The sequence below is a fragment of the Piliocolobus tephrosceles genome, chromosome 6, assembly GCF_002776525.5.
Source record: "Piliocolobus tephrosceles isolate RC106 chromosome 6, ASM277652v3, whole genome shotgun sequence".
Classification (NCBI taxonomy): domain Eukaryota; kingdom Metazoa; phylum Chordata; class Mammalia; order Primates; family Cercopithecidae; genus Piliocolobus; species Piliocolobus tephrosceles.
Window position 1 is genome coordinate 162485008 of NC_045439.1, and position 18991 is coordinate 162503998.

General features: G+C 47.7%; 1 protein-coding gene across 2 annotated transcripts in view; it reads right to left on the reverse strand.

Annotated features, from left to right (window-relative positions):
* Positions 1-18991, reverse strand: part of OCA2 (OCA2 melanosomal transmembrane protein) — a 342859-nt gene that overhangs the window by 76998 nt on the left and 246870 nt on the right. For both annotated transcript variants that reach the window (XM_026447197.1, XM_026447196.1), the window contains one exon: positions 15062-15155. In XM_026447197.1, coding sequence (XP_026302982.1) covers positions 15062-15155 — 94 coding nt within the window. The remainder of the gene's footprint in view (positions 1-15061; positions 15156-18991) is intronic.

Consider the following 18991-nt stretch of genomic DNA (forward strand, 5'->3'; position numbering starts at 1 on the left):
CGGAGACATGTTTTACAGGTGAACTGCATCCATGTCTCACCATACATAAGCAGGCATTCCAAATCAAAACGGATGAGACTCCAAATGTTCACCTTTAAAAAGCTGAAAATAAATAAATACAATACTTAAAATAGAAAAAAGCACAAATATTATTTAAAGATAAGAAGGATGAATTAGAATAAAAAACTGAAAGTGATATAGTTAAAAAATCAACAACAAATTACATAAAGAGTAAAGGCCAAAAGTCTCTTTTCTGAAATTTCTAATACAAACATCAACTTGTGGGAAGTTTCACCAAGGGAAAAAGAATGTGTGTGCCTGTGTGTGTATGTCAGCTGAGAGGGGAGATTTGATCACAGATACAAGGACAAGTGAAAAACTTCAAGTCATTTCATAGCAAAATATAAATTCTAAAATTGATCCATGCAGAAAACAGGAAACCTGACGAATTCAATAGCCAGTGAGGAGACTGGAAGGCTGGTTAACAATCTCCCAGTTAAGAAGGTGTCAGATTCAAACGGGGCTATAATTTCGCTGTTCCAAGTTACATACATACAGAAAGTTCCCCCATCCATTTGATGGAGCTACACAACCTTCAAACTCCAACATGACACAAAAATAAGAACTGTAGCCAAGTTTACTTACAAGTAGAGATATAAAAATACGATAAAATGGGTCTGAGCTCACTCCTGTAATCCCAGCACTTTGGGAGGCCGAGGCAGGCGGATCATGAGATCAGGAGACAGATCATCCTGGTTAACATGGTGAAACCGTGTGTCTACTAAAAATACAAGAATTAGCTGGGTGTGGTGGCGGGGCATGTGGTCCCAGCTATTCTGGAGGCTGAGGCAGAAGAATCACTTGAACCAGGGAGTCTGAGGTTGCAGTGGGCTGAGATCTCGCCACTGCACTCCAGCCTGGCGACAGAGCCAGACTCGGTCTCAAAAAAGAAAAACAAAAGGGTCTGAGTCCAGGCTCGCCCCTGGAGTAGAGCTCAGTAAGGGAGCTCCAGCAAAGCAGCGCATTTCCGAAATTTCCGGGGAACAGGGAGCAAAGGCGTCCACAGCGCTGAGCAGGCACCAGTGTCCCCACCCTCCGCGGACCTGCGCGCACATGACCCGATTGTCCTCAGCCCTCTCCGGGGAGGCATTCCTGTACCACACACCGGGCGTGTGGCCATGGGGACTGGCCCAGGCGCTGGGCTCCATTCACGCTGGGACAGTCCAGGCCCGCTCTGCCAGCCAAGAGTGGGCACCCAGCTCAGACCAGCCAGAGCCCTTCCCGAGGGAGCCTGTCTGGGTCTGTCTCCGGAGCTGCCCGCGGCCGTTCTCTTTCCCAGGAAGGAATTCCCAGGCGAGGCGAGGCAGAGACCAGAGGTGGAGAGAGCACAGCCTGACTCCTGTTGCCTCCGAGGCCCAGCTGGACACTGCCCATCCGGGCTGCTGAACCCTCTGGTCCATGTCCCTTTCCGCCCAAGCGAATTTGACTAAGGCGTCTGTCACCTGCAGCCAAGAGGCCCAGCAGCATGTCTGTGTCCTTCTCCTCTTTCTCCCCACAGCACCCAGGCTGACGTCCAGGGCCCGCTCCCAAGGCCGTCTCCAGCCTCCCGAGCTCAGACGCCATCCGCCCTGAGCCTTCCAGCCCCCCCCTCTCCACCAGAGACTCCCGTCAGACCTCTGAGCGTGCACATCTCCTGCCCATCCAACGTCCCTCATGCAGCCTCACCACCACGGACTGGAACATGCTCAAGACCCAACTCGGTGTTTCTCCTCTAAACTGCACCTGCACCTGATATGCCTTTGAGTTTTCATCCCCTCATGGCTCACATCCACGTTGTCCACCTCCAAACCCCACCCCCCCGGCCCCCTGTCTCCGCCTGCCCGGCACACACTGGCCCCAAGCCTCAGCCTCTAACCTGGCCTCCCTGCGGCTACTTGGTCCTCCTCCAACCTGTCCATTCCACTGCAGACAAAAATGGTCTTTGTAGAAGAAAAATCGCACTGCAGGCTTTCCTGCTTAAAGCCCTTCCCTGCGCTCCCACCACACAGAATGAAATTCAGCCTCTCTCCCCGTCTACGATCTCCCTGTGCCAGGCGCCTTCCACCATCTGCAGCGCCATTCTCTTGCCCTGCCATGAGGGATGCTGGCTGTTTCTGCCCCTTGGGGAGGTCGCAGGGCTCACCTGCTCAAGGCTGTTTGCTATCTGGGAACCTTAGAGCCGCTAGCACAGTACCACTGACTCACACTGGGGATAGCTTCAGGGTCTACGTTTAGCTGTGTTTGTTGCTCCTCCCTGGTGAGTCTCCAAGTTCAGCACACAGTATCTGCCTGCTTCGCCACTGCACCACTGAGGCCTAGTTCTTGCTAGTTACAAAGCTGTGTTGACTTCATGGATGACTATAAAAGAACAAACATTTTAATACAATGAATATTCATGAAATATGACCTGATTAAATATCTGATTTTTTTTTTTTGGTCGCCTAGGCTGGAGCGCAGTGGCACAATCTCGGGTCACTGCACCCTCTGTTTCCCAGGTTCAAGCGATTCTTCTGCCTCAGCCTCCCCCAGTAGCTTGGATTACAGGCATGTGCCACCACATCCAACATTTTTTTTTTTTTAGATGGAGTCTCGCTCTGTCTCCCAGGCTGGAGTGCAGTGGTGCGATCTCGGCTCACTGCAAGCTCCACCTCCCGTGTTCACGCCATTCTCCTGCCTCAGCCTCCCGAGGAGCTGAGACTACAGGTGCCCGCCACCATGCCCGGCTTTTTTATTTTTAGTAGAGACAGGACTTCACCATGTTGGCCAGGCTGGTCTTGAACTCCTGACCTCAAATGGTCCGCCCGCCTCAGCCTCCCGAAGTTTTGGGATTACAGGCGTGAGCCATCATATACCCAGCCTAATAAATTCTTTAGTTACCCCTAAATATACAACCTTGTAAAGAAACGTGTACCTGTGTCAGCATGTCTAAATGCATTATAAAAAAGTTTTATCTTGTTTTTCAAAATAGCATATCCCATAGAGCAAAGTTTAGGCCAAGCTTCCTTTACTCCAAAAATTTAGCCAATCAGTATGCTATCGTGACAGCACACGTGTGAAGCTGACTGCATTGGGGTCGTTCACAAACGCAGAGCTGCACTCTGTTGTTTATGTTGTCGGGAGGTTATGAGATACGCACCTTGTCTGCTGAGATCGTTTTAGAAGAAGACTCAAGATGTCTTGGGACCCTCCTGACCCCACTGCAGTGTATTACGCTTTACCAGGACATTTACTCTTTAGTCATTCCAAGTCTTTGAAGTCACTTTAAGGCTTTTTAAGTCATTTTACATTATTTTAATGTACTCAGTTTTTTCTGGGTTCCCTAATGGTTGAAATTAAGGATTCTCTGCCACTAAATTAATAATATACCAAAAACAAGTTACATAAAAACAATCATTTAGGCCACAAGTGGTCCCAGTGGATTTTTTTCCAGTTGTAGGAAATCTGATCCGTGGAAAGGCAGAGAGAAATTTCCCCTTAGACAACTCTATAGCATCATTTTTCAACTTTATAGTCTAGCATATAAAGAAACACTGACAGCAAATGGCTTCTCTGCAGATCTCACCTCAGTGTCCACGGGGGACCTCTGCACGCAACTGTACCATCATCCACGAACACCCCGTTAACCCACCATCAAGCGACGCAGGCACCTCAAGGGCCCTTTGACTAATGATGGCAGAAGAACAACAATATTTGGTCTTTGTCCCTATGCCTAGCACAGAGCTCCTAAAACCTGTGGCATTTCCTGAGTGATAAGAGTGACAGGAATTCCTTTTGTTCTAATGAGGCAGCTCTTGGGGGTCCTAGATGGCTTCAGGGGGGGACTGCTTGCTAGAAAGATCAAGGCATGATTAGAAAGTTAAAACTGACAGCTCCACCATCCGTCCCCACACCAATCCTCAGGGAGAGAACCAGGGCTGGAGACTGAGCCAATCACAAATGGACAATGATGGAATCAATCATGCCAATGTAGTAAAGCCTCAAACCCCCTAAGCAGTGGAGTTCTGGGATCCTCCATATTAGTGCACGAATCTGTGTGTCAGGAGGGTGGTGCATGCATTTGCACTCCATGAGGACAAAAGCTCCTGCACTTGGGACCCTGCCAGAGACCTCACCTATGCACTTCGTCATCTGGCTTTTCATCTGTACCCTTTATAATATCCTTTAAAATAAACAGTAAAGGCAGGTAACATGCTTTCCTGAGTTCTCCGGGTCATTCCAGCAAATTACTGAACCTGAGGAGAGGGGTTGCAGGAACCCTGATTTGTAGCCAAGTTGCACAGAAGTGTGAGTGCCTGGTACCTGTGTCTGAACTGAGGGCCCCGATGAGGGAAGGAGCCCTTAGCCTGTGGTCTGACAATAGCCCCGGGTAATTGGTATTAGAACTGAATTGAATTGTGGGATATCTATTCGGTGTTGGAGAATTAAAGGATCGGCTGGAGTAAGGAGTAGAAAAAGCCACTTGCTAGTGCTGGCAGAATGTTGCTAAGTCTGCCCCTTTCACCCACCTTCCACAGTAACTAGTGGCTCCTGTCCAGGCTGGGGGCGCAGCCGCGGGAAAGACAAGGCGCTGCACAGGCACATGCTCCCCATGCTGACAAGCGCCGTCTCCTAACTGCTGCTAAGTGAGCCACAAGCTAAGCCAGCAGGGCACTGCACCACACTCATCCCAGGCCTAGGACGTTCAGCAGCAAGGAGGCCTGGCTCTTGGCACAGCCTCCGCAATAGGAGCTTGGGCCTTCCGGACATAAGGGGACGCAGAAAGCAAAGCTCCGGCTGTGATCCAACACTGACTGCCACAGCGACTGCAGTTAGCACCAGTCCTTGAGAAAGACCAAGACGGGCGGCACATTTCCTTGGGCCTTTGTACCACTCAGGGCTCTTAGCGACAAGTGACAGAAAACCCAACCCGGAATGGCTAAAGCAAAATGGGATTATGAGATCAAATGAGCTACGAGTCTCGGGCAAATAAAATGATGTGGCAGGTTGCACTTCCCAAATTCGCCAGCACTAATATATTCCGTCCCACACGCATTCTCCCACAGCCCCCACCGTGACGCTTCCCCATCAAGAAGCTCCTTCCCCTGTATCTGGGGGCCTGTGATGCAGAGAGATGTCTGAGGCCCCCACCGCCATTCCAGCCGTGCTCTTTGGGCCCCCACAGCCTGGGCAGGAGACGCAAGTCAGCAGCCTCCAGACGTTTCTGGCCTTGGCCTCCGCCTCGGCCAGCTCTGGTGATTCCGGGTGGAGCAGGACCAGCTGCCCTTTCAAATTCCACGAAGATGGTTGAGTTAGGAGTGAAATCATTGCTGTTGCTTTGAGCCCCTGCATTTGGGGATGACTTGTTAGGCAGCCACAGTGCGTGGGACAGATGACTTTACCAGGGCCCTCCCTTGGCCCTGGGGCCTCAGGCGCAGGCCCTGTTCTCAGGCCTAGCCATGGTATGCAGTGGCATTAGCCTCTCAATAACCCCCGTCAGTGTGAGGCCCTAGTTCTCCAGCACCTCAGCAGCATTGTGCTGGGCTGATCGTTCTGTCTTGGGCTCCGGGTCATCTCCCGTTCTCCCCTAGTGGTCTGTGTGCCTCTCCCAGTACTGAGGTCACGGGCCATTGCTTCCTGTAAAGTATACAGTGGGGGGGGGGTCACCCCGAATCAAAGTGGAGCCATTGTTTCCATCAACATGAACAGCAAAATCACTACACGATGACTAGAACCTCTTCTGCACCAGCTCTCCTGGCACCCTCCTGACAAGTATTTACGGCTCCCGCAGCTCTCTCAGACTGTCCGGACTCTGTGGCCTTCAGGAGCCCCAGACGGCCCCGCGATGCTCCTAGCTCTCCGCTCCTGCCCGATTCATTGTAACCATTCTCAGGGCCATTGATTAGAAGGGTTCAATATACGAATCCACCCACATGGCATCATCCTAAGGCTGAAGGTTTTCCGTTGAGGTGCAAACCAACAGGAGAGGTTCCCTGAGTTTGCATGAAGGGAGGGAAAAGGGCAGGGGGTGAGTGGCTTTAAGTTTTCCTTCACACGGAGGATCTGCCTGCCCTGAGAAGCCTAAGGCCCATTTCTGCGCTAAGCAGGTGAGAGCTGCCAGAAAAACAGCCTGGTTTTCTCTTTCCTTTCTTTTCTTACCTTTTCTTTCCTTCCTTCCTTCCTTTCTTTCTTCTTTAGCAAATGTAACATGTGGATGAGACTAACTTTGAAATTTACATTCAGAAAATATTGATCTCACATTCATGATTTTAACCCTCAGGGGAAAAGAAAGTATTTGACTGTGGTTCAGCGAGTTTACAGCACTGTGATCAATACAGAGGTTAACCTTTGAAAAGGCACCCAGTATTACATTAGCATCTGTTTTGACCTTTGAGAAAATATGAATGTCTGCCTGGCTACCCTTGAAGCAGCAGACAGAATGAGGGCTTTATAAATCTACCAAGAATTTTATTATGTTTACTGTTAGTCAATGGTAATGATCCCTTTGAATCACACTGAACAAAGCCAGGTCATTTTCAAATATTGTTTCTAAGACAGTATTTTCTGGATGGTTTATTCTCTAGATATTTTTTCACTCTTTCATTTAATTTATCAGCTTGATGTTTTTAAAGCCTCACAATAATTAGCTATGTTCTAAGAAACCACAAAAGAAAACAAAATGAGGTGACAAAAGCTTCATTGGAAGCTAAATTCCACAACAAAATTCAACTTAATGTGTCTCTATGTTTAAAGAAATAGTAAAAATTGGCATTATCAATTAACAAAACACTAATAGACTGGTGTATCTTACGTGGGCGGCACCGAAATGGTATAGCCTGGTCCCCACGGAGGAATGTCCTGGAGAACAGGTTTCTGCCCAATGAGGGAATCCAGCATTAGCATAATTTCTAGTCAGAAAATCATTTCCTCCAGTGGAGCAAAATAAAATCACATCCTCCCCAGGAAGTGCAGCAAAGAAGATTTCTCGGGCATGGCAGAAAGAATGAGTTGCGGACTGTGGATGAGCGATGCGGACCGTGGATGGGCGACGCGGACTGTGGATGGGTGATGCCACTGTCTTGCTTCTGGTAGGCAAGTTAATGAGAGCCACCCAATGCCACATCGCTGCATCTGCTCACAATAAACTCCACAGATAACAAGAAATGCAGATGACGCCTCATGGAGAGCCTGCCTTTCCACATAACTAGAAGGTGGAGAGAACCATTAACTCCACATGATTACCTGTCAGTAAAGAAGAAAACACCAATTCCCAGCCAAGCTGTCGCTCAGGCCCCTGCCCCTCACCCTTGCAGGGAGCCAGAGAAATCCAGACAATTTTCATGAAAAAGAGAAGAAAGAAATAAAAATTCTAAAATTGAGGAAAGTAACAGCCAGAAGCAGGAAGGCCAACCTAAGCGTAAACCCGTTGGAAAACGATCCTGGTGGATTTGTGTATAGACGACGGAGAAAAGACATCGATGTGCACTGGGCTCCAGGAGACAGGCAGGCATGCATCGTCCGCAAGAGAACACAGCAAACAGGCAGGCAGGCAGGTGTGCCCATCAGAGCCTGGCAGGGAAGGGGAAAAACAGCAAGGGCCAGGCAGAAATGCAGAATCCTGTAAGACAAAAGGAACCAAAAATGGATGGGCATGCCCCACAATTAAAAAAAAAAGCTGTCACAGAGACTGCTCTCCACCACACTGACCAAAGAACAGGAATCTTCTCAAACTAGGAATCCTGGAACTGACGCCGGCTGGCAACCCTGTCCACAAAGCACATAGCCAAAAGCTGACTGACCCTGTGCAAGGCTTTCCTAATAATAAAACAGGGCATGAGAATCTAAATACTGAAGCTGGTAAAGATTTCCCCAACAAGCCACGTGAAACTAGGAAACATAAAACCGCATACACCCCTCTACACTGAATTTCACACCTTCAGATAAGCACTGGGGATGTGCGAAAACAACCTGAATCCAAAACCCAAATGCTGAGAGCAGAAAACGACAAAAACGTGAAGAATAAAATGAGAAGCCAAAGAAAAAAACCAAATCATGTCAGAAATGAAGATTACATTATAAGGTGTTCCAGGAAGACTATAATCAAATGAAAATGTAATAAGGAGCATTAAAGAAAGAACGCAAACAAGAGGCCAAAAACAAACTGAGTAGTAAAACAAGCCAGAAAGAAAGTGGTTGAAATGGAAGCCAGGCCAGTGAGACTCAACATAAAGAGATCCATGAAATAGTAAAATATAATAAACACTTAAAACTCTGATCCAAGAAACCTTTCTGGACTCAAAAGCAGACATAATGCTACATGTTAGGCCCATGATGCCCATGGGATACCTGGGAATATCTTAGTAAAACTATTAGACTCTGAAGATAAATTTGCAGAATCCTCCAAGCCTATAGCAAAATTACCAAATAACTTCAAATGTAAGAGAACTGGGCTGCCATCAGACGTCCCACACACACATACAGCTGAGGCCACAACGGAGTAACACCTTCAGGAAACCCAGAGAAGGTATATGTGAATCAAGGGTGTACTAGGAAGCAAAGTGTCTTGTCAAATGTTAAGGATGTAGAACACAGCCTTAAACCTACAAAAGCTCAGGGGTGCTGTACCCAGGAGCTGATCTTGGGCTCTTAAAGATTAGCCTCACCTGTCAAAAGGCAGGAACACTTCAGCCAAAGAGCCAATGGTGAGGATCTAATAGACTTAATCGTGGATCTAAGAGAAACAAGCACAGAACAATGGTGGGTGGAGGAACAGTGATGATGTTACGTGTTTTGAAAGCAGAAATACTTCAATTAGTAAGTGGGTGGAGAAAGAAGGGAAGAGAAAAGTAGAATCAACTTATCAGTGATCATTTAGGCAAGAGGTAGAAGTCAAAGGTTATCATTAAAGATAGACAAAGGAGGTATAAAAGACTACGTAAGAAAACAGAAGACTGAAGACAAGTGAAAAAGCATAAGAACAAAGGTAATCACTAGAACAAAATACAAACCTTTCAAATTGCAAGGAGAAATTTTAGAAAATAAAAGAGCAAAAAAAGATATACATATAGAGAAACATAGCAACTAAAACATACATAAAACCTATAGTATGGAAAATGTGTAGTCATATCGATAAATGTGAGTGGACTAAATGTATTTATTAAAAGAAAACAATACTTTCATTTTGGTTCACAAAGCAAGTCCCAACAATATACAGTCTATACGAGACACACCCAAAACAAAGTGCTTTAGAAAGGCTGAAAGCTAAGAAAATGATTTGTGATTCCAACATTGAATAAACTACAATCAAGCCAAAGAGCATTAAGCATGACAGAAGGGATGTTTAATCGTGCTAAAAGCCTCCCACTCACAGTGGAGACAGAACAGTGGTAAATATGTATCCACCAAATAACACACTAACCACCTTTTAAAGATAAACAGTAAGAGATTCAAGGAGAAATAAAGAGACATACTTGTAACATGAAATATTTAATACGCCACTTTAAGTACACAACAGATTTAGTGAACAAAAACTAAGTAAGGATGTAAATGACCTAGTATAATATTGTGTAGATTTGAGAAAGATGTAAGTTTATACAATAACAATAGAGAATGCACACATAAAGTATGATCAAATTTGATCACAAAGAAACCAGATGTAAGTTCCATCAAAATAGAAATTAATAAAATAAATAACAAGATTATTCAAACTGGAAATTGAAAAGAACCGTTATTAAACATCCAACTCAGATGAAAGGCAAGCCACACTGAAAATACAGAAATCCTAGAAATAATGATAATGGAAGCATTATATATTAAACTCCATGGAATACATTTAAAGCAGTGTTCAGAGGAAAAAGCATAGCCTTAAACACTTATGGCAAATAAAACAAACAAATAAAAATAAATGAAATAAATTTGAAATTTGAAAAAACTAAAGAACAGCAAAGTAAATCAAGAGAAAGCACTAGGAAGGGAATGATAAAGATAAATGCAGCAATTAACAAGGCAGAAAATAGAAAACTAGACTAAGAAATACATCAAAGTCTTATTTTTTGAAAAATAAAATAGAACTAGATGAATCGCAAACCACTAATCAAAAATAAATCCATAGATAAAAAAATGACAAGGGGAAAATAACCGCCAAAACAAACAAAATTTAAAAATAATTCTAAGAAAATATTTGCAGACCTCTCGATACCAATATTTTTAGGGTAATTTTAAATTATGTGTCTATTCCAATATTTCTGATCCTAATAAAAGTGTAATGCAGTGTGTTGTCTCTCGTAGCTGCAGTAATCAAGACAGTGCGGTACTGGGAAGGGATAGCCATCCAGATAAATATACCAGAACAGAGAACCCGGGAACAGATCCACAAAGATGGACTCAGCCAATGAGTGACAGCTGCAACAGCAACTCAGCAGAGGAACCATAGCCTTTGTACCAAATGGTGCTAGAGTGTGGCGAGATCCATAGGCAAACACAAAAAGAACCTTGATCTAAACCTCACACCTTATATGAAACTTAACTCAGAATGGAACATGAACTTAAATGTAACATGTAAATCAATAAAATTTGGGGAAAAAAGAGCACAGGAGATAATCTTTGAAAAATATCTAGGGCTAGGTAAAAAGTTCTCCTGCTGTCATGCTTTTGACACCAAAAACACGACACATTAAAAAATTTTTTGACACGTTGGGTCTCATTAAGATTCAAAACTTGGCCGAGCACGGTGGCTCAAGCCTGTAATTCCAGCACTTTGGGAGGCCGAGACGGGCGGATCACAAGGTCAGGAGATCAAGACCACCCTGGCTAACACGGTGAAACCCCGTCTCTACTAAAAAATACAAAAAAACTAGGCGGGCGAGGTGGCGGCACCTGTAGTCCCAGCTACTCGGGAGGCTGAGGCAGGAGAATGGCGTAAACCCAGGAGGCGGAGCTTGCAGTGAGCTGAGATCTGGCCACAGCACTCCAGCCTGGGCGACAGAGTGAGACTCTGTCTCAAAAAAAAAAAGATTCAAAACTTTTGCTTTGTATAAGAACCTGTTAAGTGGATGAACAGACAGTCTACAGACTGGGAGAAAATGTCCTATCTGCTTTCTTCATAAGAGCCCCAAACTGGAAACAAGTCAGGTGATCTTCAATGAGGAGGCGACAAAACAACCTGTGGTCCATCCATGCCACAGAGTGCAATGCAAAGAAATCCAATACTGGCATGTGAGGCAACTTGGATGAATTGCTAGACCATGATGCTGAGTGAAAGCAGCCAAAGCAAAAAGGTCACGTGTTGTATGATTCCATTTATTTAGCCTTCTTGTAATGACAAAATGCTAGAGATGGAGAACAGATTGGGGCAGGGCTAGAGGTGGGAAGGATGCAGGGCTGGCTGGAAAAGGCCAGCATGAGGGCGCCTCATAGCGATGGAACTCTTCTGTGTGCCTTGACTGCATCAATGGCAACATTCTGGCTGTGATCTTCTACTATCGTTTGTCACAATTTTACTGTTAGGGGTTTCTGCACAAAGGGCTCACACAATCTCTCAGAATTATTTCTTACAACGGCACATGAATCTACAATTATCTTGAAAGAAAAAGGTTTAAAAAATTAATGAAAGCAAAAAGTATAGATAAAAATGGAGCTAAAGTTTGTCCATTTTGACTACAGAATATCTAAAGTTCCTCTGCAACATTTAAAATACAAAAATAAGCTTAAAAATAGTCACAACATGTATATCAGAACTGATTTCTGTAGGTGCAAGAGAGCTTCTGAAAAATAGGAAAATTCATCTCTCAAGAGAAAGACAGAGGCAAAGGATATGAATAGAAAGTTTACAAAATAAGAAATGCAAATATTCAATGCTTATAGAGAAAGAGTATAATCTCAGTAGAATTAATTAAAACAAAACATGAGTCTATTGTTAGCCAGCCAGATGAACCTTGAGCATTTCAAATGGCAGTGATGAGTTTCATCAGTGAAGTTCGATAAAGTGTGCAGAGAGCGACATTTCTGGATGCCAGCTTGTCAATATTTATCTGGATTCCTAAAACATCATTCATTTAGCCAGTGGTTCTATGTCAGAAAATTTATCTTCAATTATCAGAAATGAAACAAGGTTTTATCTATAAAGATATTTATCACACCATAACAAGAAATAGCAAGCAACCTCAATACCTCAGTGTAAAATGAACCAGGATATATCTGCCTATTGTAGGCATAGCTATTCTATTTTGGAAGGACAATTGGTCCTAGGTAAGTTGGTCACAATAGAGTATAAAGAATAAAAAGTAGGATACAATGTGATTTGAAGGCTTTGTAAAAAAATATGTAATCTATGGTAGGCAGGGAAAATGTAAGAAAACACACCAAATTACGATCAGTGGCTATTTCTAGGTAGCAAAATTATAGGTTACTTTTATATTTTATTCGTTGACACATTTTCTGTTAAATACTTATCTACATCATGAGAGAAATGGTCATTTTTTAACAACATTTTGCACTGTGTATCACAAGAAGCCCCCTTTTATGAAAATGAATCTTTGAGTTATAGATAAAAGTCGAATTAGTGCATGTGCAATTGCAAATTAAGCAATTCATGCAAATAAAGTCCCTAGCGCAATTAAATAACCATCCCCTGGGCAAACACTGCTCTGATTTCTGCACAGCAAGGACCTGGCAAGAAGGATGGTCAGAGTTGGAAGAACTGGAACCAGGCAAAAACAAGGAAGGATCTCTGTTGACCACTCACCACAGAGACACTCTCCATCCAAGAAGATGCATGTGACTCATAAGGCTGGGGCTAATGAGCTTTCGGGGAGACAACTGGCAGTCTTGCCCAAGCTTTCTGAGGCCACCGACTTCCTGTCATACTAGCCGTTCACCACAGTAACTGCACACACACACACGTGTGTCACACACTGCACACCAAATGCAAGACCTGTGTGAAAAGTTCAGTGCCCACATCCATCACCCACTGGAGCTGAACCTCAGGCACTTTACGTGTCCCAGGTGGAGTGGACGCAAACCCTTTCCATTGGGCAGATGGCCGGTTATTGTTCCGAAGTGCTCCTTGGGAAAAGATCAGACTGCGGTTGCCCTAAAAATCTTCTTTTTAAAAAAATACTAATACCAGGCCTCCCGTGCCTACCTGTGAGACCAACTGGTGTTGCAAAAAGCCATGAGGTTTTTCCGCTCTCTGAGATCCAGCCTATGGGCCTGCCAGGAAGTAGAGGGGCCAGTACGTGGTACGCTTGCCCAACCAAACAAGAGGAGATGGGGGACGTGAGAACGACGGCCTTCCAGGGCTGCAGAAGTTAGGAGCTCGGCCCAAATGAAGCGGGCAGAGCTGGCAGAGAGGGTGAACTGAACCTCCCCCTGCTGCCCACTCAGCACGCTTGTCTCTGATCCCCTCTCCCAGCTGTGCTCTGGGTCTGACCCTCACTGACCATAGGGCAAAGATGAGAAGACGGCAGTGTGCGGTAGGCCACCCTGCAAAGGCCACTGCCATATTTGCTGTAATAAATGCTGCTCTCATTAAGATAATGCTTGTTTAACTGACAGGATGATTTCTTTTATGCTCAGCCGAGGCAGATGAGAGTCCAGACAGAAAGAAGTGGGCCAGGCATTAAGTTTTGAACCCTGTCCCTTAGCGGCAGGGTCAGCGACATGCCCAGAGTCCCACCAGGAGATGCACACTCAGTGTCCCCTGTGGCTCACACCCAAGTCACCCAGGAGTGTCATTCAGATTGATGCCTCAGCAAAATTACCACATATTACTAGTTTCTTACGAACCACGGAAATGGCCAATATTATAAGTCTGGCAAAAGCCAGTGTGCTGCTGTTCAAACAGCCTGCAGTGTGTGGGTCCTCAACTGGGCACGATGGCCAGGGTTCTGTTCCCAAGCCAGCCCCAGGCGGCAGTGCCTGGTGCAGGGATCGCTGCCTGCACCGGCTACAGGGTTCTCTGCCCCTCAGCCAAAGTTGAGGCTCCAAATCTTTCCCCGAGGCTGGTTCTGAGAACCGTCACTGTGCACACACCCAGCGCGAATGTACAAAGAACTCCACAGAAACCTTGCTTGACACCAAATGAAGGAAGTTCATTTTAACAGCACCATTTGACAGGGGCTTCCAGCTTCCATTCAGCCCCCTCACCTGTTTGCAATGTGCAGTGTGCCACTCACACACAGACGTGCCGGCAGTCAGGGCCCCAGCATGGACCCAGCTCCTCCTAGAGCAGGCTCTACTCTGCAGGCACCCGCTGTACTCCCCCACTGAGGGCCTCATCTCTCCGCAGTCCTCCTGAGAGGTGCCCACACAAGAGAAGGAAGCCACTGCCAGGCTGCCCCCATTCCACCACCCTGGCTTCAGTCTGCAACATCACGGGGTCTTTGCTAGCAGGGACTGTGCAATCCAGCAGGGGAATGTCAGATTCGACATGCACCAACTTCGTGGACAGTCAGGGCACAAGTTCCCACTGGAATTTTCAAGAGGACAGCCACATGAAATACCTGGCTAGCCCACAGTCATTTCCTGGCCCCCTGACTCAACCCGAGTCATCCAGAATGTCTGAACCATCCTTTGTGTTATGGAGCTAATCCCAGCAATTTTTTTTCTTGAGACAGAGTCTCACTCTGTCACCTGGGCTGGAATGCAGTCGCGTGACCTCAGCTCACTGAACCCCTGCCTCCTGAGTTCAAGCAATTCTTCTGCCTCAGCCTCCCAAGTAGCTGGGATTACAGGTGCCCGCTGCCACACCCAGCTAACTTTTTTTGTATTTTCACCGTGTTGGGGTTTCACTATGTTGCCCAGGCTGGTCTTGAACTCCTGAGCTCAGGCAATCTGCCCGCCTCGCCCTCCCAAAGTGCTAGGATTACAGACGTGAGCCACGAGCAATAAATTTTTAATGTGTTCTTTTCTGAGTTAATCTCCCCTATACCACAGTCTCTCTAATTGCTAAAAATATGCTTATCTTAGCGTTTAATGTGCTTTTTTTAATTAAGTAAGCTTAGGAACTACACAGTTTAACAGAAATTTAAAGTGAATGTAAAAGTACCTGAAAAATTCCATGAAGGAGAACCCATATCCATGCTGCTCTGCAATTCCTGCACACACCACGTTTGCTGACGCGCCAATCAGTGTCCCGTTACCTAAAGTTAAAATTTAAAAACAAAATCCCAGTTCATCCTGGTGGTCAGCTTCTGTTCTCTTTGGTTTGTAATATTTACATCATCTCACAGGCTTTGATGTGATGATTCTTTTACAGTCAAAGTGACTGCTTTGTAAATATCTGGAAACACACAAGCAGAAAATAAGCTCACTGGTTGCAAATACCACGATTCATTTATGGATAAAACCACGGCTGCTGTATGTAACAGAGAGGAAGAAAGCTAAGGAGAATGGGCAAGTCACTGTGGGGCTGTGAGTCTCTTAGAGAAAAATGCAAACGGGGCCAACCACCAAAGCCGAGAACGCGTGTCCCTCGGGAGTGCAGTCTCAGACAGGAGCCGCCTTCCTCCAGACTGCAGGCCCAGACACTAGGAAACTCTTTCGGTGGATGAAAGGATAGGTAAAAACAAGCAGGTGGAACCCCTTTCCTTCAGATCTTCACCAATGGCATCTCCTTGACATAAAACACCTCTCTGGGTAAGCTTTTATGACTGTGCACACACACGTGTGCCGTCCTCGCGGCCTGGTGAGCAATAGCGCCGAGGCGGCCACTCGGGTCATCAGATCCAACCCCCCCCCCCACACTCACAGCCAGGGAAGGCCCAGGAGCCTCCTCCGTCCCTCCCCATCGTGGTCAGCGTTCGTGAACAGGCCCATGATTCAAGCCCAGCCAGTTTAGCTGAGTCCTGACGTCCGCGCACACACGGTTGAGGAAGAGTCGCCCTCGGTCTCCACCCCTCTCCCCATCTATGGAGGATGGGTGAACCGTGCGACACTGCCCTGGAGCTGCCTACAGCCTGTCAGTGCGGGGGAGTGACCTTTCCGAGGCTGGACAACATGGATGACAGAGCAGGCGGGGGCCCCACGTCCCCATGAAGACACAGCACAGACGGGGTGAGCAGTGCGCCCAGGTGTCGGGCCGGGAAGTGGCGAGTCCTGACCGTGAACCATTCTGGCTCCAGAGGAAGACCAGTGAGGGGTGGGGCTCGGGCTGCCCCAGGCCATTCCCTAGATAGCCAGACGGAGTGTCTGAAGGGCCCCGTGCAAGTCTTCAGGGCAGTGCTGGCCCAAACAGCCCCCTCTGGGCACGGCTGCACCAACGCATCATCCCATCATCCTGCCTGCCAACCCCGCTCCTTCCCTGGCCAGGAGACCTGCTCAGTGAGACTCCACACCCTTGCCAAGCCATCTTACGTGGCCATCATTTCTCACTGTCTGACAAGTCTCTTCCCACAGAGAAGCCGATGTTCTTTGGCCGGCCCCGCCCTGCCAGGCCCCGCCCTGCTCGGACCTGCCCTGCTGGGCCCCGTGAATGCACCTGGCTACCAGGACAGCATCAGCCTGCACCCTAAACCCTGCTAACTCCAGGACGTCACTAGCAGAGCCCAACCCACGGTCCAAGTTCACATTCAGCAACTTGCAAGAGTGCTGAAAATAAGACTCCACTTATCTTCTCTCCCGTTAAGGAATAGTATTGAAAAAACGCCCGTTTTCCAATTAAAATGATAGCCTTGCAGGCAGGCCCTGCCCAGATGGAGAGCATCTCATCCTGTCTGCTGTGCGTGTGGATTCCTGATCTGTGAGGGACGCGCTTCCCAGGAAACAGAAGGATCTGTCCTTTTCCTTTTGCAGGTTGCCAAGGTGAGCCGCTCAGGAGGCTGTTTTGGTCCTGAGCACTCTGGACTCAGAAAGGAGTGGGGGCAGGAAACGACGGTGAAGGATCTGCAGGAGGGGCTGCACACCGCCTGGGGCCTGCATGAGGAAGGCTGGGTGAGGATGGGGGGCAAGTGGGTGAGCCCTGTGGACCCAGCTCTTTCCTTGGAAGGGGAGATGCGGCTGAGGACAGTCAAGGGCAGGGCTGGCTTATGTCACGGGGGTGACGGCTCAGCCTTTAGACATCAGACATCCACCCACCTTCTCAGGAGTGTCGTGTGGGTGATCCCGTGGGGCTGCTGTCCCCCAGAGGCCCTCCTGCACCTGGACATGTCCGAATCGCCTGGCCTCCCTCCCCGAGGGCCCTCCTTCTCAGCTATCCCCCTGCAGAAGTCCTTGGCCTTCTCACAGACTCACAGCCTGGGAGGCAGGACATCAACTCATTAAGTCGCACGGAGCTCTGTTTCTTTAAAGAAAGCTTTATGGGCAACAGAAACCCGATGAACTTAGACACTTAGACATATGGGCGACCACCTCCTCCCCAGTAAGGAGAAGCCTGGAGGCAGAGGGCGGGGAGCCGGTGCTCGGCCTGCTACTGTCAGGCAGGTCTCCACTGTTCTCGGCCTCTCCCTCCCCTCACAGGATGGCTTCCCAGCCACATCTAAGGCAGGAGGGCAGGAAGGAGAACTGGCACCAACACGTTTTGATGACGAAGGCAAAGGCTATGGCAAAGGCTCCCACATAGGCCCCTCCTGTCTTATTGGTCAGCAAAATGAGACAAGCAAGGCTGGTACCAAAGCAGAGAGGAGGCCACGGAGAGGAGGCCCCACAGACAAGGCCCCGGAGAGGAGGCCCCAGAGAGAGGCCTGGAGGTTACGCGTCAGCTCTGGCAGGTCCTGCACAGACATATTGGAAATAGAGTGTGTCCACCAACGCAACAGAAGGAATGCTAGATTTAAATTCAGAAGACCTCAGTTGAAGTCTCAAACCTTCTAAGCCCTGTAAACTGAGCAAATCCCCCACCACTTCTGTTATATTAACTGAGGTGTTTGTGTTAGTAGGGAAAGGAAGACGCAAAGCCAGCTGGTGTTAGCCGTAGGGAACATTTACCTCCTGGTGACAGGCAGTCCCAGGTGGCACAAATCCAGATGCAGCAGAGCTCTGTGGCACAGTCAGGACCATCTCCCTGCACCCGTGTGCTCTGCCACCAGCCAGTAACACTCAGAGCCAGCCCACATTCGAGCTGCAGATGCTGCAGGCATCTCCTCACCATGGATCCAGACATGACTGTGGCCAGAGGAGGGAGTGGGACCCCTATGTCTCCTGAGGTTTGGTCTCAGGGCCAGGAAAATCATTATCAGAAGCTCCTCCCTCTCCCACAGAAGACACTCCCTCACATCACCTGGACGCCACATGACTTTGCTCTGCCCATCTCTATGCAAGTCCCTGGGCCAGAAACCCAGCTGCCCATCCCTTCCTACCATGGGCAGGGGCAGAGAAGCAGGGAGTCTGCTTCCTCTGTGTTTATGAGAACCGTCACCACCTTTCCTGGCATCTCCTGGGCTGGTTGTGGGGTTCACATGGGATTAAGAATGTGAGCCTACTATTCAGATGCCAACGATGTTGCAGTCATTTAATAAGATGCCAGCAGGGTTTTAAGGGTATTCCACATGGTATGGGCTCCATGTGGTGGGGAGAACAAGGCCCCAGGTGTCACTCCCCCAGCTCAAGCCTCCCTCCCAGTTTCCACTGACAGAGAAGCACAGGGGGGTCGGCCTGTACATGAACAGCCCTGCCTGTCCTGGCACGCCCAGGTCGTCCTGCATGGGAAGACGACGCATGGATCCAGAGGCAAAACAAGGGCATTTTCAAAACCATGCCTAGCTCTGTTTGTGACGAACATTGCACACAAAGAATCATATCTCAAGGGTAACTCCTGTGTCTGCAGTACACATTCCACTCAATAGGCCACGCTCTCAGAACAGTGAGATTTTCCACCTGACAGAACTCTAGGCATGGACATTCCCTTCAGCGAGTTGGAGAGCCACCGGTCCTTCAAGACCTGGATGTAACCTAAGGAAAGCAGCAGCCTCAGGGTTTGAACATAGCCATGTGCTGCCTGGGTTGGTGTGAACACAGCCACGCGCCGCCTGGGTTGGTGTGA